This window comes from Triturus cristatus, chromosome 3_2 (assembly GCF_964204655.1).
Source record: "Triturus cristatus chromosome 3_2, aTriCri1.1, whole genome shotgun sequence".
Lineage (NCBI taxonomy): Eukaryota > Metazoa > Chordata > Amphibia > Caudata > Salamandridae > Triturus > Triturus cristatus.
Genome location: NC_140584.1, coordinates 150,716,879 through 150,739,870, shown reverse-complemented (window position 1 = coordinate 150,739,870; position 22,992 = coordinate 150,716,879). Strand labels below are relative to the sequence as shown.

General features: G+C 43.7%; 1 protein-coding gene across 1 annotated transcript in view; it reads left to right on the top strand.

Annotated features, from left to right (window-relative positions):
* LOC146856919 (nicotinamide N-methyltransferase-like) overlaps positions 1-22,739 on the top strand; it is a 140,280-nt gene extending 117,541 nt beyond the window's left edge. Inside the window, exon 4 of the mRNA XM_085647385.1 lies at positions 16,544-22,739. Within this exon, the coding sequence (XP_085503511.1) occupies positions 16,544-16,985 (442 nt within the window). The 3' untranslated portion in view covers positions 16,986-22,739. The remainder of the gene's footprint in view (positions 1-16,543) is intronic.
* The last annotated feature ends 253 nt before the right edge of the window (positions 22,740-22,992 follow it).

The following is a 22,992-nucleotide window of genomic DNA, read 5'->3' as shown; positions in this document are numbered from 1 at the left end:
GGGGAAGACTGGAGAAGAGGGAGTTATAATTCCTGTAGATCGAATAATCGGAACTCTCACTTACTCAGACATAGAAAAGAAACTACAAGACACACAGTCTCCAGAAGAAGTGAGGAATTGGACAGCCAGGGGAAAAGAATTCCAAGTGAAAGAAGGAAGGCCCTATTTTCAAGACAAGTTGTTTGTATCAAGTGTGGAATTGCGAAGGCAGATCATCGAACACTTCCATGATGAGCCTCTGGCTGGACATAAAGGGGTGAAGAAAACATTGGAGTTGATTCGAAGAGAGTTTTGGTGGCCGGCAATGGAAGCTCAGGTGCGGCAGTATGTAGCCACTTGTGAGTTGTGTATCAAGGGAAAGACTCCCAGAAGGGCTCCCCAGGGTCTTTTACAGCCTTTGCCTCCCGCCCCATATCCTTGGCATACCATTTCCATGGATTTCATTGTGGATCTTCCGTCTAGTGGAGGCCTCTCAGTCATTTGGGTGGTGGTGGACCATTTTTCTAAAATGAGTCATTTTGTCCCTTTGAAGGCTCTTCCCAACGCAACTCAGTTGTCCAAACTGTTCACACAACACATAGTAAGGGCACATGGGATTCCAAAGATAGTCATTTCCGATCGGGATCCTCAGTTTGTCTCTCGTTTTTGGAGATCTTTTTTAAGGAGGTTGGGTGTTGACTCTCGTCTGTCCACCAGTTTCCATCCAGAGACGGATGGACAGACGGAAAGAGTAAATCAAGAATTGGAGCAATACTTGCGCATGTACTTGTTGGATCAGGAAGGAGAGTGGCCTGACCTAATATGGACAGCCGAGTTTGCTTACAATAATGCCGTTCATGCATCTACTGGTTACTCCCCATTTTATTTGAATTCAGGAAGGCATCCTAACACACTAGTAGATAAAGAAATCAGCAATGTTCCAGCAGTGGAGACAGTAGTGCAGGAATTACATTTGGCTTACCAGTTAGCTTCCAGAAATTTGTCTAAGGCTAAGACTTCCTATAAGAAGCAGGCAGACAAGAAGAGGCGCCCAAATCCAGTCTATGAGAAGGGAGATCTGGTCTGGGTCTCCACCCGAAACTTACGTCTGAAGGGGAACCGGAAGTTTCAGCCTAGATTTGTGGGTCCTTTTCGAGTAGACCGGATGGTGAATCCAGTCAGTGTTAAGGTTCATCTTCCCCCAAGGTTAAAGATTCATCCAGTTTTCCATGTTTCCTTGCTCCAGCGTTGTCCTGAGGGTTTTAGAGTCAAGAGGTCCCCTTCTTCAGTTTTGGTGCAGGGAAGTGAAGAATTTGAGGTGAAGAGAATTCTAGATTCTAGGTTACAAAGAGGGAAGATTTTCTACTTAGTCGATTGGAAGGGTTATGGTCCTGAAGAGAGATCCTGGGAGCCATCTTCCAACATCCATGCTCCACGTTTGCTCAGGGAGTTTCATCGCACCCATCCCACTAAACCCAAGGAGGAGAGGAGAGGGGTTTTGGTGGGAGGTACTGTCAGGATTGGAGCTGAAAGGTCAAGTTCTCCCCAGTTGAGGCAACAATCTCATGGTCAGACTAGGCTGGTCCGAGGAAGGCGTAGATGCGTTTCTGTGAGATCGCTCTCCGCCTTCCTACGGTCATTTGTAGTGTAGTCACATTTCTACCCCTTCCTTCCAAGATGGCCGCTGGTCGGTCCGATTCTTCCCTCCCACTGTTTCTCCGCTGCAGTGCAGTGTTTAAATTTTGAAGTTGTGCGCGCTCTTCCAATACGCGGCGCACTTCAACTGTCAAAATTTGTGGAGTGGCGGTGTTCTCTCGAGCTCCGTCCTCTCTCAGTTATTTCCAGTCAGAGTTTTGACCTTCTAATATACATTAGTTGCCAATTTTAAGAACTTTCACACAGTCCCTCAGTGGGACACTATTTCGAGAAATTCCGCAGTATCTTCGAAGGAGTTTGTGAGGAGAATCTACAGAGAAGAGGTCTTCTCGTTCACGACGGAGGACAAGTTCTTCATGAGTAAGGAGGGTGAGAGGCTAGGCGCGAGAGCAGGGCATTTTGAGAAGTAAGTGCGCCTTTTTTCTCTCACATTCTTGGAGCGTCAACCTTCCAGAGAGCTTCATTTCAGAGACTAGTGACTCAGTGGGTCAGTAAGCAATTAAGTGTCCGCTTATGATTCACATACTTTCAGCAACTGTAATTCTTCAGTAAAGATTCGCCAGTCAGAATCAATTTTGAGTTCCAGTGGAAAGTAAAGAAAAGAAAAGAGACTGAATTAAGAGACAGAAGGATGAGTAGTTGTGAGACAAAGAAAAACTTCCGCAGCTTGAACTTAACAAAGCAATAGTAAATATATATATATATATATTTAATTAAGAGCATTCACCTACCAGCATCTCTTCATTGTGCAGAGTTCAACAAGAAGATGAGCTAACCTTACTCAACCTCAAATCCCAGCTCTTCTTACCATATAGAATACCACTTGTTGGGAGACAGGTAAAGTTGGTGGGAGAGAGTCAGGGAGCAGGGGGCTTAGGAAGGTATAGGGTTTTACATGTGAGTTTTCTTTACAGGGTTCGCTGCATGTCATCAATACAGCCCCCTCATTCCCAACGAGATACCCAGCCGTATGAGTATAGAGAGTAGCTACCCACTGTGTCAGGACAGGTATTGTGTGGAATAATTACATTTGGAATTCTTAGGGGTAGAGTTTGTGGAGCTGTTGTTTACTAACTCTCGTTACAGGAATCTAGAAGACGGAGGTTCGTGTCCAGTCAAGAAAGAAGACACAGTGCAGTCTCTCTTGTCTGTCCAATTCCCCTTTCCCCCTCCTCGCTGTTCGTGAGCCTTTGAGTTCGCGGCAGCGGAGTAGGGGAGTGGAGAACCAGCATCTGCTCCTGTGGAAACCGAAGTTCAGCTTGAGGTACTTGACACTTGGAGGTAGACCTGAGTGATCCCTATGTAGATGTAGAAGTGGATGGGAATCATGTATCATTCCTTGTCGATGCTGGTGCTACTAGCTCTACTGTCAGAATAGCAGAGGTTCCAAACCTATCACTCTCGGGAGAAAGTATCCAGGTTGTTGGAGTCACAAACAAAAAGTTTTCAGAACCAGTTACAGTAAAATTAGGATTCGCAAGGATCGGCATTGATTTGTGGTGTGTGACACAAGTCTAGTGAATCTGCTTGGATGGGATCTACTAGGCAAATTGAAATGTTCGATTTATTGCACACCTAGAGGAAATGAATTTCATACCAATGATGAAGATGTTGTTTTTAGACTTACCCAACAGAAATCAGATGTGGGGATGCATCCTCTCCTGATGAGTGAGAATTTGCCTGCTGAAGTCAGTATGGCTTTGGAGTCCTTCATGACTTTAGGCAATTGTGGTCACAGCGTTGGTTCATGACATCGTCTGGTTCTTTTATTAGAAATGGAGAGTGTGTGAGGAGCCTTTTGCAGTCCCTACAATTGCTTGCCCAAATTGTTGTTGTATAAATAATCCATATTTGTAAAGTGCTAACATATCACTCTTTAAGGTTTCAAGGTGCTGGGGGCTTTCGGGGAGATCAAGTGAGCTATTGCCCAGACACCCCTCCTGTGAAAGGTGTTGCTAATCGACAAGATTCTGACTATGTTACAGTCAGTAATCGTTGATGAGATGGCAAGGTGTTGTGCCTTGAATGGACATACATTTAACAGTCATTGTCTGTGCAGGTAGGAGCAGTGGGGCAATGGGGCAGGGAGGGAGTCGACAGATGATGACGAGGGAAAATAAAATAAACCTTGCGCTTGCCTCATCACTGACTCAGCGATGCAGCATCATCTGTCGACTCCCCCTCCCACCAACTGCTTTAACCTGCATCAGTTGTGACTGACATTTAATGAGGAAATATTGAAAGACACATCCTACGTCATGGATTGTAATTTGTTTTTGTCAGCTTTAGATACCTGCGACGAGGTGACAGAAGAAGAACAACAAGGTTGGGTGTGAGTAGGTTGCACCAAATGAGAAGATGATGTGTGGGTTTACATTGATGGCAGACCAGTTTTGCCTAATAGCCTACTGTTGCCAATGGCACAATACTACCACAGTCTTGCACATGTTGGGAGAGAAGCAATGATGTGCCTTTTCCAACAGCTGGTGTACAATCCAAGATTCGGAACTACAAAAACGCTATGTCATTGTTGTGTTAGGTCTCAGCAACAAAACCCAGGAAGGAGAACACAAGGTGTCATGAGTCAGATTGGTAAATCTGCAGGTCCTTTCAAACGGATGCAAATGGACTTCATAAAAATACTAAGCCTGGGCAAAGCAGTACGCTACGCTCGTGTAGCTTGCGAAGTTTGCGCTACTTCGCACTACGCGAATTGCACGTAGCACAGTGCAAACACGCGTAGCATAGTGTTGCGTAGTGCAGCGGTCATTTTTTTCTTGCTCGCGGTCCTCAACGTCAAGTTGGCGACCCCGAGCAAGCAAAATTAAATCCCGGCGAGACTTTTTCCTCGTTCGCGATCAGCAACATCAAGTTGGCGATCGCGAGCGTGGAAAATAAACCTCCCGGCGAGATTCTCAACGCGAGGAGGTCATGTTTCTCATTGCGAGTGGTCGCGTATGCTCGCGACCGCTCGCGATGAGAAACTACCAGTCCGCATTGAGAAAGCTGCTGCTCGAGTAAAAATCTACTCGAGCAGCAGAAAACTACAGCTCGCAGTGTGCAAGATGCCGTTTTCAATGATTGCACAGTGCCGGTTGCTTGTCCGCACTGTGCAATCATTGAAAACGACATCTTGTACAGTGCAAACAGGGTACTACGCAGTTCGCGAAGTGCTACGCGTAGCTCGCGTAGTGCGAAGTGCACTTTGCGTAGCTTCGTGTAGGGCTACTTCGCGAACTACGCCAAGGGTTAAAAAATTCCGCTTGCAACAGTTTAAAATATTGTTTGGTCATTGTGTGTGTTTTCTCAAAATGTGTTGAAGCTTATCCTACTTGTAGTAATGATAACCATGACTTGGCAAAATTAGTGTTGAGGGAGTTGATTCCAAGATTCGGATTTCTGACTTCTCTTGAGTCCGACCATGGAACTCATTATAATAATGAGGTCCTAACAATGTTATGTGCAGCACTACTAGGTTGAGCAGAAGTTACATTGCAGTTACTGACCAGAGGCTTCTGGGTTGATGGAGCAGATCAATAGTACATTGAAATCCAGATTGGCAAAAGTATGTGCTTCTACGTCTCTGAAGTTTCCAGATGCATTGCCTCTTGTTTTGATGAGTTTGAGGAGTACTCCAGTTAGGAGGACAGGATTGTCGCCCCACAAGGTTATCATGGGACGAGTGATGAGGCTGCCAGCTGTTCCTGCAAATGCTCTAGTCAACATAACGGATGATATCAGTTTGGACTTCTGGAAGGGCCTTGCTGATGTGGTACATTCTGTTTCTCACCAGGAAGTGGAAGATGCCCAAGTGGTCCAACAGGAGCAGTGCTAATGACCTCAGTCCGGCGGACTGGGCGATGGTAAAGAAACACATGTTTTAAACATTATTGGAGAGGCCTATCCCAAGTGATCCTATTCACCAATATCACTGTGAAGTGCAAAGATCTCCTGAGCTGCCAGCCATACTCGTAGAGTCCCAAGTACCCTTAATGATACAACAGCACCTTTTCCTAGTGTGCCGGTAACAATGAGGCAGAGGGATCACGTTAGTCAAGCTTTTGGGGACCAGCAAGCTGCTGGGATAGCACTCATTTGGACTGAGTGGGAGTCCGAGAGAGGCAACTGTAGGTTCTGAAGGGTCATAGCCAAGAGAGTTGACTACGAGAGGCACAGATCCAAATGAATGGCATAGTGCAGTAAGAAAGCGAGTTGCACCCGGAGACCATTGCCCTAGAAGAGGTGAGATCTTGTGAAGCTGTCTGACCACAGGAAAAGTACAACCAACAATTTCTTAAAGATCTGAACAATCAATTATTGTGATACAGATAATGAGAAAACAACTGTGAGGAGATCAAAAAGAGCCAAGTTCGCAAGTCAAAGGTACCCATCTTCCAAATAAACTAATTTGACTGCTAATGAGTGGGAATGTGAATTCTGTAAGTATTGCAGTAACAATATGCACCCACCTGAACCTCTTTGAAACAAACTTGTTGTTGACTTGAATTTTTATTTGGATGCACCAATTTATGGACTGACACCGTTTGTCCTAAATATACTCATTATCTAAGCTGATATGAGAGTTTTTCCATATCTGAGAAGATTTTGAGCTTTGCCATAATTTTAGTTTGGTGAAGTTGCTCAAACCACTACTGCTTTTTTCAGATTTTTCTTTAAATGGCCTGATATTTGAAAAGCAATGCAATACAACACTGGGCTCTCTTCCAAATGCTAATGTGTATATACTGTGATTCTTTCTAATATTGTTTTTGTATTAATTATTATTATTATATGCAATTTGTAAAAACGCATGGTTATCTACAAAATGTTTCCCAGCACTAAACTCAGTTATGGTAAATAGATCAGACCAGAGTGGTATCAGGGGAAGATGTTGAGTTAGGAAAATACCAAAAATTGAAACAGCCATGTCTTTAAACATTTGTGAAACTGAGAGAGTGATTGACATTCCCAGATTGTTTGAGATAGATCATTCCAGAGTCTTAGTCGCAGGAAAAATAATGCTCAGTCTCCTTGGTGTTTTAGGAATTACGGCCAACCTCCTATGAATAGATCGCAATGAACATGTATGAGCATACTGGGACACCAAGTCTCTAAGATAAACAGGTCCAGTATTCAGCTGCGGTCGGTGCAGGCATGCACCGCAGGGGGGAGGAAGTCGACAGATGATAGAATAGGGAAAAATAACTAAATAAATAATTCCTAATCTGTTATCTGTCGACATCTCCCGCCCCACCCCACCCCGTACTGCGCTTACCTGCATGGACTTCTGCTGCCGGGATTGGAGAGACAGTCGTGCATGTAGCACAGTGCCTTATAGGTAGCCAATGTATAGTACGCAACATAATGGCTGTGGATGAGAATATATGAGAGTGGAGCAAGAGCAATGCAGCATCATTTTGAACAATCTGAAGGCGTTTGAGAAGTGTTTTTGCTGCCCACATTCCCATAGTCCATTCTGGAAACAACCAAGGGCTTGACCCCAGTTCTCTGAGCAGAGATGGGGAGACAAAAGAGTATCTTCCTGAGTCATTTCAACATAACAAAGCAAGTGGCAGCCACCTTGTTAATCTGATGACTCATAGTAAGTTGGTCATTAAGCCACACTCCCAGGCTCCTCATGACTGGTACTGGCCTGGGGGACTGTCCATGGTCATCGGGCATAGGTGGGAACCCCAGGAAGTAGGGGGGATTGCCCACCACCAGAACCTCGGTCTTATCAAACTTTTATTTTAGGGAATAAGAACATATTTATAATGAAACATGGGTAATGCAACAGTTAAGTGCCTTCATGCTGTGATTGTCTTCAACTGACAGAGATACGACAATCTGTGCATCATCTTCATACGAAATTATGAAACATAGGTAATGCAAAAGTTAATTGCCTTCATGCTGAGATTAATGCAAAAAGAACTATTGATGGACAGATTGCAGAACAATGTCATACATTCACCCCAGTACAGAGATATGGGCCTCAATCCATCGTTATTTTGCTCACCATGCCATTCCAGTTTGGACCCAGCCACATGCAAATCAGTCTTGACCCTGTGCCCAATGGGAACAGTCCAGCCCGAACTGCCAGGCCAGGTCCTCCCTGGACTGGAAACAAGCATCCTAGGACCGGTTTCAGAGTTTCACCCCTCTTCAGCCAGGATAGCTAGGTTCCAGTGGCATGGAGAGCACAAGACTCACGTTTGAGCATACCCGTCCCACTCAGGGCGACAAATGCAAAAATAACTATTGATGTTTCAGGGTGACATACCCTGAAACCGGTCCCAGGATGCTTGTTTCCGGTCCAGGGAGGACCTGGCCTGGCAGTTTGGTCTGGACTGTTCTCATTGGGCACAGGGTCAAGACTGATTTGCATATGGCTGGGTCCAAATGGGGTGGTGTTGTGGGCAAAAGAACAATGATTTTAACCCAGATCTTTTGACTGGGGCAGAATGTCTGCATTGTCAGCATTCCGTCTATCATTTGTTTGCCGTAACACTATTCGCCCTAAGTGGGATGGGTATGCCCAGACGTGGGTCCCTAGCTCACTGTGCCACTGGATTCAAGCTAGCCTGGCTGAAGAAGGGTGACATACCCTGAAACCGGTCCCAGTATGCTTGTTCCCGGTCCAGGGAAGACCTTGCCTGGCAGTTTGGTCTGGACTGTTCCCATGGGGCACAGGGTAGACTTATTTGCATATGGCTGGGTCCAAACTGGGGTGGCATAGTGGGCAAAAGAACAATGGATTTAACCCAGATCTTTTGACTGGGGGAGAATGTCTGCATTGTCAGCATTCCGTCCATCATTTGTTTGCTGTAACACTATTCGCCCTAAGTGGGATGAGTATGCCCAAACGTGGGTCCCTTGCTCACTGTGCCACTGGATTCAAGCTAGCCTGGCTGAAGAAGGGTGACATACCCTGAAACCGGTCCCAGGATGCTTGTTTCCGGTCCAGGGAGGACCTGGCCTAGCAGTTTGGTCTGGACTGGTCCCATGGGGCACAGGGTCAAGACTGATTTGCATATGGCTGGGTCCAAACTGGGGTGGCGTAGTGGGCAAAAGAACGATGGATTTAACCCAGATCTTTTGACTCGAGGAGAATGTCTGCATTGCCAGCATTCCATCCATTATTTGTTTGCTGTAACACTATTCGCCCTAAGTGGGATGGATATGCCCAGACGTGGGTCCCTTGCTCACTGTGCCACTGGATTCAAGCTAGCCTGGCTTAAGAAGGGTGACATACCCTGAAACCGGTCCCAGGATGCGTGTTTCCGGTCCAGGGAGGACCTGGCCTGGCAGTTTGGTCTGGACTGTTCCCATGGGGCACAGGGTCAAGACTGATTTGCATATGGCCGGGTCCAAACTGGGGTGGCGTAGTGGGCCAAAGAACGATGGATTTAACCCAGATCTTTTGACGGGGGAGAATGTCTGCATTGTCAGCATTCCGTCCATCATTTGTTTGCTGCAACACTATTCGCCCTAGGTGGGATGAGTATGCCCAGACATGGGTCCCTTGCTCACTGTGCCACTGGATTCAAGCTAGCCTGGCTGAAGAAGGGTGACATACCCTGAAACCGGTCCCAGGATGCTTGTTTCTGGTCCAGGGAGGACCTGGCCTGGCAGTTTGGTTTGGACTGTTCCCATGGGGTACAGGGTCAAGACTGATTTGCATATGACTGGGTCCAAACTGGGGTGGCGTGGTGGGCAAAAGAACGATGGATTTAACCCAGATCTTTTGACTGGGGGAGAATGTCTGCATTGCCAGCATTCCATCCATTATTTGTTTGCTGTAACACTATTCGCCCTAAGTGGGATGGATATGCCCAGACGTGGGTCCCTTGCTCACTGTGCCACTGGATTCAAGCTAGCCTGGCTGAAGAAGGGTGACATACTCTGAAACCGGTCCCAGGATGCGTGTTTCCGGTCCAGGGAGGACCTGGCCTGGCAGTTTGGTCTGGACTGTTCCCATGGGGCACAGGGTCAAGACTGATTTGCATATGGCTGGGTCAAAACTGGGGTGGCGTAGTGGGCAAAAGAACAATGGATTTAACCCAGATCTTTTGACTGGGGGAGAATGTCTGCATTGTCAGCATTCTGTCCATCATTTGTTTGCTGTAACACTATTCGCCCTATGTGGGATGAGTATGCCCAGACATGGGTCCCTTGCTCACTGTGCCACTGGATTCAAGCTAGCCTGGCTGAAGAAGGGTGACATACCCTGAAACCGGACCCAGGATGCTTGTTTCCAGTCCAGGGAGGACCTGGCCTGGCAGTTTGGTCTGGACTGGTCCCATGGGGCACAGGGTCAAGACTGATTTGCATATGGCTGGGTCCAAACTGGGGTGGGGTAGTGAGCAAAAGAACAATGGATTTAACCCAGATCTTTTGACTGGGGGAGAATGTCTGCATTGTCAGCATTCCGTCCGTCATTTGTTTGGTGTAACACTATTCACCCTAAGTGGGATGAGTATGCCCAAACGTGGGTCCCTTGCTCACTGTGCCACTGGATTCAAGCTAGCCTGGCTGAAGAAGGGTGACATACTCTGAAACCGGTCCCAGGAGGCTTGTTTCTGGTCCAGGGAGGACCTGCCCTGGCAGTATGTTCTGGACTGTTCCCATGGGGTACAGGGTCAAGACTGATTTGCATATGACTGGGTCCAAACTGGGGTGGCGTGGTGGGCAAAAGAACGATGGATTTAACCCAGATCTTTTGACTGGGGGAGAATGTCTGAATTGTCAGCATTCCGTCGATCATTTGTTTGCTGTAACACTATTCACCCTAAGTGGGATGGGTATGCTCGGAAAGCACTTCGACCGAGCCGAATCCGGAGTGTTTTCCTACCGAGCCGTAGTCCTGCAGTCCGACCGAGCGAGTACGATGCTTCGCACTCGGTTCGGTCGGACTCCCATTGAAGTCAATGTGAGCCGGTTGTACGACGCGTACATGGGCTCCCATCGACTGAATGGGTACATCGTGGGCAAGTGCGCCCCCTACAGTGAGTACGGGTCGGTGCCATCCGCACAGTATATGCCTGTGTTGGGGAGACCCATGGGTCTCCCCCTGTGCCCGAGTCGTAGGGCTGCGGGTGACAGGGGGTCCGACCCAGACCCCCAAAGGCAACCACCCGGACGATTTACGAGCCGGACACTCCGGCTCGCACAGGCTGTCCGACGCGTGCATCGTACTGGCTCGCTCGTGAATCGCATCCATTGCACGCCACGGTTAGCTTCCGACCAAGACATACGGAGCAGTTCGGACCCGGAAACAAGTTGGTCGGTGAATTTCATGTAGCTCGCATCGTACTTGCTCGCTCGTACAGCTGTACGAGTCGGGCAGAAAACACTCGTACGGTGCGTAGTTTTTCCGTCCGGATCGCGTTCGGTGCCCTTCTGACCCGGATCGGAATCGGCCCCACTATGTTAGTGTTGGCAGGAGACTTTAATTGTCCACTGTGCCCCTATACAGGTGATAACTCATGTGGTCTTTTAAATGACGAAGGAACAAGTAACACCCATTTCCGGCACTGTGCACTGGGAGAGTTGTTTAACTAATGTATTTTTAGTCTCGACTTGGGTTTTGTAAACAAACTATGCCCACTGCCTGCCCCCATGCCATGGACTTTTAATGGCAGAGGTTTATACTCCACAATTGATTTTATTTTAATTTCGAATTGCCATGCGCAAACTGTCCACTGATTCACCGTTAATGATATACCCATGAGCGATCATTTTCCCCTTTGTCTCTCCGCTCTATTAATACCGAGCGGACATATTACCCGAGTTAAAGATACCAGTTGTTAGAAAATATAGCTATTGGGAAATCAAATGGATACTCTTTGCGCTGGTCGATGGTAGACCAAGATGCAATTACCAGGGCCGTGGTCACCAAATGCAAATCTGCCTTTGATATCTGTCTGAGTGAATCAGCCGCCCCAGACACAGTGTTATCCTCTTTTAAAATGATAACTGATACGGTAAGAGAGTCCTTGCTAAGGCAGAAACGCAATAAGGGCCAGTCCCGGGGCTGGTTCGACTCAGGGTGTACCTCATCATACTCCAGGCTAAAAGATGCTTTACACGAGACTCCGAGAAATCTCGATAGAGTAAGGCAGGCTGGAATAGAATACAAGAGAGCTATCAAAAATAGGAAAACTATTCTGAAGAATGAGGCCTGGGAGGCCTTACACAAAGCATCCTTACAGAAGGATGGCACGGCATTCTGGAAGGCGGTGAAAGTGCCTTACTTGACTAATGTAAGAGGACCGTCCATTGAAATCGCCATCACTGAAGAACAATGGATTAAACATTTCTCCAAACTATATAATGGCGAGGCTAACCACAATGTGATGGGTAGTAACGGTGAAGAGGAGAACATTTTGGTACCATTGTTTTCCCACTTAGACCTGCAGTTCACCTTGGACGAGGTGAACCGGGCTCTTTCTGCAAGTCAGGGTGGCAAGGCTCCCGGCCCAGATGGGGTACCTTTCGATTTATACAAGTCAAATACCCCCATGTGGGGCCCTATAATTGTCCAGGTAATTGCTGTTAGCTGTCATACTCCATTTCAATCTACTTGGGTGGGATCCACTATAGTCCTGATTTTCAAAAAGGGGGACCGGCAGGATCCAGGATGCTTCAGACCCATATCTTTGCTGGATGCTATGACAAAGATAGTGGGACGTATATTATTAGAACGCTTACAGGACTGGGCTGAGGATAATTCGGTTTTGTCCAATTTACAATATGGTTTCCATCAGGCTTGGGAACGGTAGAGCAGAGCTTAAACCTCTCAACATTAGTGGGAAAATACACTAGGGCGAAACAAGGAAAGATGTTTTTAGCATTTGTGGACCGCACAGTAGCCTTCGACTGTGTGAGCCATAGTGAACTCTGATTAATATTAGAAGATATGGGGATTGATGTATAGATTATTTATTTTTGTAAGTGTTTTTATACTGATGCAAAGGCTCAAGTACGTTCTGGCTTACAGTGTGAGTGCTTTGCCCCGTTTGCAATCAGAAGAGGGGTCAGGCAAGGATGTGTCCATGCCCTTTTTCTTTTTAATCTTTATAACAATGGTTTGGGCGAGGCAGTCCTGAAAGGTAATCAAGACTTTCCTCAAGTAGCCGGACGTCCAACACCAGCACTATTATACACAGATGATGCGGTGTTGATGTCCCGCACACAAGTAGGCCTGCAGAGGACTTTAGTGTCTTTCGCCAGTTTTATGGAAGACCTTGGGTTGAGAATAAACACTTCAAAGACCTTCATTATGAAGTGCGGTCACGGTATTAAGAAGCCTAGGGATATGTTTGTGGCAGGGGTGAAGATCGGGGTCGCTAAGAGATTTTCAGATCTCAGAATTCAGTTTGACCAAAATGATACCTGGGCACAAGCCGTCTTAGTAAAAAAATTAGGGTTAATAAGATCAGTAAATGCACTGACCAACTTTCCTAAGAAACTAGATAGGAGACCACCAGTTGAATTGATTAGGATTTATAAAGCAAAGTGTGTCTCCTCTGCGGTTTATGGGGCAGGGGTTTGGGGACTTGTTGATCTGCTACCAATTCAAAGGGCAATAAACTCCTTTCTAAGATATATTTGATCCGTTCCGAACCATATCTCATCAACCATTTGCCATGCAGAGTTTGGTCTTCCCTTTATATCTGATCTAATAAAACTAGAACCAGTTATTTTATGGCACAGGCTCTGGACTAGGAAAAAAACAAAGTTAAATCAAGATATTCTGACAGACACTATAAAATTAGAAGGGGCCTTAAAGATTCCTTGGCTGAAATATGTCAGGAATTTTTTACAAGATCTAGGCCACTTAGAATATTTTATCAATCCAAAAACTATTAACATAACGAGGAAGGATTTTAAAAAGGAGGCTCTGAGGCAACTGGGCATGATTAGAATATCCTCAGAGATTACAGAGCCGACTGTTATGTACACCAAATTGATTTTAACTACTTTTAACATCCAACCCTATTTACCTTTTGTACCAAGTGTTTATGAAAGATTCTTATTGACTAGATTCAGGCTGGGGGTCTTTCACAGACTTGTTGCCATCCCTAAAATGAATGACTGGGCGGGCACAAGATCTCGATACGTGTACTTGTGATAACCATTCAGCACAGTCCACAATACACATTGTACTTTTTTGTAAATGTTATCATGATACTTGGAAAGTTTGTTTACTACCAATCTTGAAATCACTGGGGCTTCGGCAATGCCGACTGGCATTCCTTGTAATACAACTGCTGGACAATGTGCACAATGTTTGCAGGATTTTAACTTTTTTAAAGCGAGTCTTGAGTCAAAGGATATGTATGTCTATTTAATCTCTTTTGATCTATAATTTGAAATATGATCAACTTCATTATGTAGAAACTTTACTGTCATTTAAGGTTGACACTTTTTAAATGTGTGATATTTTAATTGATAAAATAATTGTTCTCTTCTTATGTGCTTTTATGATTGTTTTATATGACAACCAAATAAAGCATTCTTTGACTTGACTTGATATGTTTAATATGTTTAATGGTATATTTTTAAAATATTGTTTATTTTTAAGAATATATATTTTTTTAATTGTTGAAATATTATTAGTAATTTTTTGCTTTTCTGCTATCTAATACTTTCCCTACTGTTGCAGTCATTGGAGTGGGAATAGTAATTTTTACCCCTCTGCTATCTAGCGCTTTCTCTACTGTTGCATTCACTGGAGTGAGAATAGTAATATTTACCCCTCTGCTATCCAGCACTTTCCCTCCTGTTTCACTCAGTGGAGTGGGAATAGAAATCTTTACCCCTTCGCTCTCCAATACTTTCCCTACTGTTGCACTCATTGGGATGGGAATAGTAATTTGTACCCCTCCGCTATCCAATACTTTCCATAGTGTTGCACTCAGTGGAGTGGGAAAAGTAATTTTTACCCTTCCGCTATCCAGCACTTTCCATATTGTTTCACTCACTGGAGTGGGAACAGTACATTTTACCCATCCGCTATCCAACATTTTCCCTACTGTTGTTTTTATTGTGAGGCGTAATGTATGTTTTATTTTTGTTTTAATAGTTTAATGTTTTAATTAACTATATATGTTTTTTATTTTAAAGTATTGATATATGTATATATTTTATTTTGTATATAATTTAAAAGTTAAAAAATTAAATAAAGATAATAGTTAATACATTATCTTAAAGTAAATATATGAATAAATATTTGTTTGTGTGTTGATATTTGGTTTTATTCGGTTTACTTTTTATATTGAGTTAAAATGTATATTAAATTTAATTTACTTTGTTAATGATAATTTTTTTTATATATATAATTTTATTTTATTTTTATTTCTAAATTGATATTTTTTACATCTATATTGTTAACTTCGATATTTTTGATTCAACAGTTTTGTACTTACCTGTGTAAGTATAGGGAATCAATACTTCTACTATCTATATTTTTACTTCGATATTTTTACTATCAATATTTTTACTATTAATATTCTATCATAGAACCCACCAGAGCAAGAACTATCATGAATTTCAACTTTTCTTTATGTGCGAACTACTTTTCCTTTATGAACACCTTAAAATATGGGCTAATATTATCTGTAGTCTCAAAAAGACAGCTCACTCCAAAGTCGTGAAGAACATTTTTGACATATTTAATCCAGGGAATGTCTAGCATGTTACTTTTGTTCAAAAAATTCTCCACTATTCTGAGTGTGAAACTCAGTTCAGATGTAGACCAAATTTTGACCTACAACAGAATAGGAGCCAAACCCACAAGATCTTCTAAAAAACCTAACCCCACTTCATTATAGAATAAAAGACTCACAGTAGACCTCGAGAGTGCTAAGAGCCAATCTAAAAACCTGTTCCCTACTGACTGCAAAGTCTTCACAGACGTATGCTCCCACTCACCAGCTCCTTAAGTGGCCACAGAAAGGCATTTACTTTTATAAAGCATAATCATTTCTTGAGGGGACTTATGTCCCAATTTCTTAGCAAGCCTAAAAAGTGTTTTGCCTACAGCCCCAATATTCCTTGTCAAGTCTAGCCCAGCCCCCTTCCAAACACAGGCAGAGTTACTGAAAAATGCATTACCAACACAATAACCATTCACCAGATGGCTAGCTTGAAGACACAAGGCCAATGGCCAGTATGCTTTCAGGCCACGGTACTGAGTGAAACTGAGGTGTGTGAACACAGAGCCTCCACGCAGAATGCTATCTATCTATCTATCTATCTATCTATCTATCTATCTATCTATCTATCTATCTATCTATCTATCTATCTATCTATCTATCTATCTATCTATCTATCTATCTATCTATCTATCTATCTATCTATCTATCTATCTATCTATCTATCTATCTATCTATCTATCAGTGAACACATGTAATATATGCAAGAAGGAACAGAGCTAACAGAACTGTGACTTGATGGTAATGGCAGTGAATACTACTGTAGCCAATCATGACCTCTGTCCTGGTAGTCTGAAATAAGTGCTGGTCAGCACCCTGGCACCCACCAGGAGGACCTAACCACTGCCCGCATCTCATTCTCAGTGGTAAGAACTGTAGGATTTCCGATGTCTGGCCTTCCAGACCTTCAGTCACAGGGCCACCAGGTCACGGAAGTACGTCTGTGATCTGCTGGCCCTGGCTATAGCACAATGTAAGGTAGGACTACTTTAGCAGGCAATGTTATTTAAGATAAACAATTGATTTAGTAGAGATAGTGAGATAGACTGGGGGTAACAAAGATATTCTTTAGCAGTAATTAATCTTAAGAATGACTTTGTATTGTACTTTTTAAAGAAATACTTGTGTATTCTGCCGTTGGCGATCAACATAATAATTGTGTACTCTAAATGTTGTCAATTCATTTTTAGGACTACATGTGCTGAGAAAGAAGAGAAGATAAGAACAACAGTTAAACGAGTTCTTAAATGTGACGTCACAAAGAGCAATCCATTGAATCCAGTCGTCTTACCACCAGCAGACTGCCTGGTCACATCATTGTGCTTAGAAGGTGCTTGCAGTGATTTGAACAGCTACTCAAAGGCAATTAGAAATATCACAACGCTCTTAAAAACAGGTGGTCATCTAGTAATGATTGGACTCCTTGGGAGTACCGATTACATGGTTGGTCAAAAACTATTCCCTAGTCTACCTCTTAATGAAGAGTTTGTCAAGACGACAATAATTGGTAATGGTTATGTTATCAAGGAGATGAAGATACATTACTGTTCTCCCAGGGAGAAGGCAGATATTGCTAACATTGCTAATTTTCTGGGTTATTTTTATTTGCTTGCACAAAAAAAATCTAATTAAACAAGTAGTACACAATCAAACATTTTGGAAAGATTTAAACAAGTGGTTTTATTGAGGCGTAATAAGCCAGCCTTAGTGTGTTTCTTCTAAATATTTATAGAAAAAATTAAATTCTAAAGTAAGATTTAAGAATACCTTTACTTTGTTCTTAATCAAATGAATTTATCACTCTCTAGCATAAACTAGTGAAATGGATATTTGTAACCTTATTACCTACAAATGATTCAATTTGGTAAAAGATCCTTAGATTCTTATTGAGCTGTCTTATAATGTTTGACTTTAATCTATTTGCCAAATTATGCCAAAACAATTAACAGTAATCCTGTGTGAATTACTGAGTGGGTCCTTTCAAACTGGTGGCTGGGTGGCAGTCATACCGCCTCTGCCGTGCCAGCTACTGAGGTCACCAAGCTCATACAATTTTTACTATGGAGTGGCTCCTGCCTCCCTGGCGGAAGCCATTTTGGGAGAACTGGGATTATAAATTTTCCAATGATAGACCCCCCATAGCAGGGGGAAAATTATCTATTTACCTCTAATGTGTCACTAATTTTGCATTGCCTGTCTCAGGCACGTGGTGCTACAGCTTGTGGGGGACATCTGTGGACTTTTCCTGTCTGGAATAGCCATGGTGTACATTGAGGACTAGTACAGGAAATGCGCATACATTAATGGTGTCAGAAGGCTACACTAGCAAAGGCTTCCTATTAGATGCACCTCAAGAGATTGTTCTGTCAAGAGGTTAAAAAATCTCCATATAAACAATTCAAAGCCTCACTCTGTACTTCAAGCACTTATGTTTTTGAATTATGTTTTTGTTCTAAAAAATGTCTTGTGTAAAATTGTAATACTTAAATCGTTTTCAGTGCCTCTATGTCAAGAGAGGCAGAGCGAACTGTGTTAATAGAACCACCGAAGGCTCATATGTGAACACTTCTTAGCAGAGGCCAATACGATATATCCCCAGTGATTTCTTTTGAGTAATTCTACATGCATAAAAGCACACAAAGCTCTAAAAAACAGAATTATTTTTACTCTATGTGAATTATTTATTTAACAGAATTTTGAATTATGAATCACTGTTGCTAAAAGTATGCATTGGAAGTATTCCCCTGGAAGAAAACGGCACTTGTGCACATTTTGCTGGCTATGGTTAAGGCTAATCTTATCTCTATGGAGAGCCCAAATTCTTGACCGGACTGGAGTCAATGGGGTATTTAGTGTGCTAATCAGTTTGATGACTACTCATCCTCTATAGGGGTTATGTGGCAAAGAGCACGTACAAATCTAAAGATAAAAGGGTTTAAGAGTAATAGATGAGTTGGACACAGGCACTCCCAACTCCAAATGTTTTCTAATTCCCCCAGTTTAATGAGTGCACCATCCCAAAGCAGCCAATTCTGCCATGTTTCACCTCACTCTTCAAAGGTGAATTGAAGCAACTCATTCATATTTTTATTTCAGGAATCTGCCTCATACCCTTATAAAAATTGAAATATTACATTTTTAGAAAGCTAAATTATGGTTGAGATGATGAAAGAGTGGAACGAGAACAAACGGGATAGGATATCACCAGTACATGCGATGTTTTCAGGCCGTGGCTTCTAGGGGGCAGATTTACAAGCCCAATGCACCACATTTACACCGCTGTTGCGTCACTTCTGTGACGCAGCGGCGGCGTAAACCATGCGCCACGTAGCACTTTATTTACAACATGATGCATCTAGGGAGATGCGTCACGTTGTAAAGCCCTGCGCCACATGAAACTTGCGGTAGGTTTCATGTGGGCGTTCCGGTACAGGGTGGGCGTTCCGGCGCAGGAACACCTTGTAAAAGTGACATAGTGAAATCTACAAGATTTCACTGAGTCACTTTTACATCCATGCTGCATCAAAACCCTGCATCTGCTTGAAGCAGGCGTAAGGAGGGACGCAGCATGTTAGGCATAGGGCGCTCCTGAGCATTGCTGAAGCCGCGTCGCGCTTGCGACACGACTCCAGCAATGCCCCGCCCTTACGCTACAGGATGCGACACGCATCGCCCTACCCTTGCGCCACACAATGCGGCGCATCCATGGTGGAACACGGGTAGTTTTGCGTGACGCATCTTTCTTTGCGCATCCCGGCTGATTTGCAGGGATGCGCCAGAAGTTGTAAATCTGCCCCTAGGTTTCACACTATAAGAGAGGCAGTACATCAGTAGACGATGTAATTGTTTTTTTTATTAAACCTTGTATGTACCATAGCACTGTAGGGTTGCCATAGCAATTGGAAGGCACTAATTTGGAGCTAATGTCAAGAAAACAAGGATACAAATCCGAAATGCAGTAAATAATTTTCCCAAATGTCTTCTTACATAAGCTACATGAAAGCGAATGAATTCCAGCTTTTATTAATGAAAAATTATTTCGATGTACAAAGGTAAGCGTGCTAATTCTGCTTTGCACAACATTTAAAATTTACATTAGTTGAGAAAATGTCAGTTACTTTTACATTGTAGCATGCTTCTATTTGATGCCGACCCTAAAGGATCTTTTATAAATAGATGTTTTGCGGCCTTTGTGCCCCTCTCTTACTGTTGGTGTACATCATCAACGCAGAAGATGCAATTGGTGAAATGCAATGGCAGGGAGGCAAAAGAGAACTAATGTATGGGGCACCCCAATAAAGAACAAGCATTTGCAATGCAATTGGTCTCGGCTTTGGGACCGTATAAGCATTTAGAAATTGCAACAGATTATCTTTGTTGCTACATCTACTGCTCTTTAACGTGGAAGCTTTGACACTACTAGGCCCATTAAAGTACTGCAATGAGAAGTACTTATCTAGAGCGTTATTTGTGTACAATTTGACCTCACATGTCTGAAGTGGTTTCCTACCCAAATTTTGCATAATAAGCAAGCCAGGTGTGTTCAAATAAATAAAAAATAAACTGGTAGTACGGGAAGGCAATAGTTGGGAGTAGTACAATCTCTACAAGGCAATCCTAAAAATGTAACAAAGTCCAAACACAAACAGTGAAGAAAGAAAAGCGTTCCTGTTTCTGTAGGCTAGAATATCTGTAACGGTTTGTAAATGCAGAGACACCCTGACCAGGCAGGGAGATTTGCACTTGGCATCGTTCTGTGTTTGATGCGTGGGGCAGTGAAAGTCCAGACGTGGAAGTGTTGATTACCAGCCTCTCCACAGGTAAATATGTCTGTAAAATACTTCTGGTGAACCATGTGATCGGCAGACTGCTGAACGGTCTATATGCCAGGAGAGGGTGGCTAATGAAATAAACCGCTTCTTTGTTCACCTACAAGGTTATTAGCCATAAAATTAAGAGATACCAATAACCAGCCAACAACTTAGTCGGGCCTTTCTTCCGTGCCATTTTCAGTGTGTATTCTGAGATATCTTTCCTACAACGTTTATTCTTATTCTACCTGTGATTAATTACTAAGGGAGAAACAATTTGACAGCACCTTTTACCCACTTACTGTTTGCGATAATGACCCCGTTTTGTATTGAGTGGCTCATAATTGTCCCACCTCTCGCCGACCGGTATTGCGTGAAGTCTTTCTAGAAGGGCTAATGCTGTTGTGGCCGTAGGCAATTCAAGTAAGGGCATAGCTTAAAATATCTAAGCTAAACATCTGTTTTTACAATGTTAGTTAGCTCGCCTCTTCCATCCACAGCAGCGCGCACAGTGGCGCAGGGGCGGGCATAGGGCTGGGTTGAAGGTGCTCTCGGTAGCGCGCCGCTGGGTCCTAGCACCCGTCCCCACCTGGTACTGCAGGCCAGAAGAGAGAGAACCCGGCTCACCTTCTAGACTCTGCAGCAAGGCGGGTCACCAGTCACCTCAGAAGAGGAGGGGATGTGAGCCGATGAGGATGGCTGACTCGGCACCTGGAAATAAGCTCAGCAAAGCAACAGAATGCTTTTGGTGGCACGTGAAGGGGTAGGCAGACCATTAAAAAGTACATCTTATCGCGTCTAGAACTTCGGAAGTTATATATTCACCGGAATGAATATGCCTGCAAAACGGATAGCAATATGTAGAATTGTCAATTTTGATTTCCGCTCGAAGTTATCAGCAAAGAACGTGTACCCTGTTACAGCAAACCAATATAAAACATATACTCACTACCGATGCCGGACTGTTAAAAACTGACCTGTGGGAAGGTGTGGACTCATCATGGGGGCGCCTGGGCCGTGGACCCGGACCGGACACTGCTGCCGGGTCAGGTGCGGACGGCAGGGGTGTATTGGGAGCGGGAGATGAGGACACCGAACCCGGCTAAACGGAGCACACATAGGCGGAGCCACGAGTGGGGCCCTATGTGGTGTGTGCATAGCTCGTGTGGTCTGAGGGAGCGGACCGGACACCGGTACTGTACTGGGGGTGCGTGCGAGCCCAGTATGTCACTGGAGGAAGCAGCGTGAGCCCAGCAGACCGGACCGATATCATTAGCATCAAACTCTTAGTGGGGAGATGGGGGGGGGGGGATGAGAGCAATGGAACCGGGCCGAGCGGGGGTAGTGGAAGCGGGGTAAAGATGGTGTGTGTGAGGTGGCCAGGCCAATCACAGGTACCAAGGATAGAGGTCACAGGACGCTTGATAAACAAGGAAGCAGTGAGTCCGGGACTGTGTTCGGCGGCAGGGTTGCGCGCGCATGCTAATGCGCACTATTTTAAAATAAAAACAATTACGCTGTGTAAGCTAGGATACTGAAGTTAGGCTGTGCTGCTTCCGGAATGAACGGAAGTTACGTATGGCATGAAGAACCAATAATGAGGCTGATCACAAAAAAAATGCACAAGATAACGAATCGCAAGCCACGAGAAAGTAACAAGCAATGGGCGGAGTTTCAACACCCATATGGATTACCAGATGTCTCGGAGAGACAGCGCATGCGCGCTGCCTAGCCGAGACCTAAAAAAAGAAGTGGGAATACGGGGCCGCCCACATATAAAGAAAAAAACAAACAGGGGAGCCCCCACCATACAAAAGTGTACATTTATCTGTTTGATGATTACTTTGTGCAGAAGAGAAATCTGCTCTGCAAACATTCTTTTATCAATGAAGAGACTGACTAGCTGAAGATTACCTCTCAAATACCTCTGTGGCCCTCATTAGGAGGGGCCCAGTGTTTGAGCCGAAATGTGTCTTGTTCGATAACATCTGACTCTGCTGGGTCAGAACTTATCGGGTGGGATAAATTACACACACTTTTTAGCTTGTCCCCTTTGTTACTTACCACACCAAAATCTGTATGCCCAAGTAATTGCTGGATATTTTTCCCCTGAAAAATGTTGACAGGCTTGACCTGCCGAAATGTATCCTGGGAAATGTGCAATGCTAGCTGCCAAACTCATAATTTTGGTGTGGGCGATAACAGTAGATACCGCACGTGTAGGAATTTTCTGAAGCAGTAACTTGGGATATGGGCCTCAATCTTGATATACTGCTGAAAGACCCAATGGAAGCAGAACTATCAGACATTTGTTAGATCCTTTAACTTTAGGGGAAAATGGTTTAACTTACAGTAATCGTTTTTATATGAAATGCTAAAAAGTGCATGAGGGCAGAAATGTATCATTTTCTTATTGTATAATACGCAAGGAAAATGTAGTCCATTTTCTTTGCTCTTGCTGTCATCGAATAACGTCACGAAAGTCTTGATAAAAAGCTTTGTATGTGAAAACCATGTATGTTAAACTAGCAACAATTGCATTGGAAATGAATTACAATAAATGATCTAGTAATCACTCCTTTTGATGTTAGCACATTCTATTGTTTTTTTCTTTGTGATAGAATTTATGAGAATTATGACTCATAAATTATTTATAAAGAATTGTGCATTTACATGAAATATGTTAGTGTCTATAACAATAGAGCCTAAATTAATAATTTAATAATAATGACAAGCTCGTGTTCAAAATACATAATCGTTAAAATTTATTTGTTAGTGCAAACTATTTAGATGACCTAAAATAACACATTAACTGTATTAGAATTATT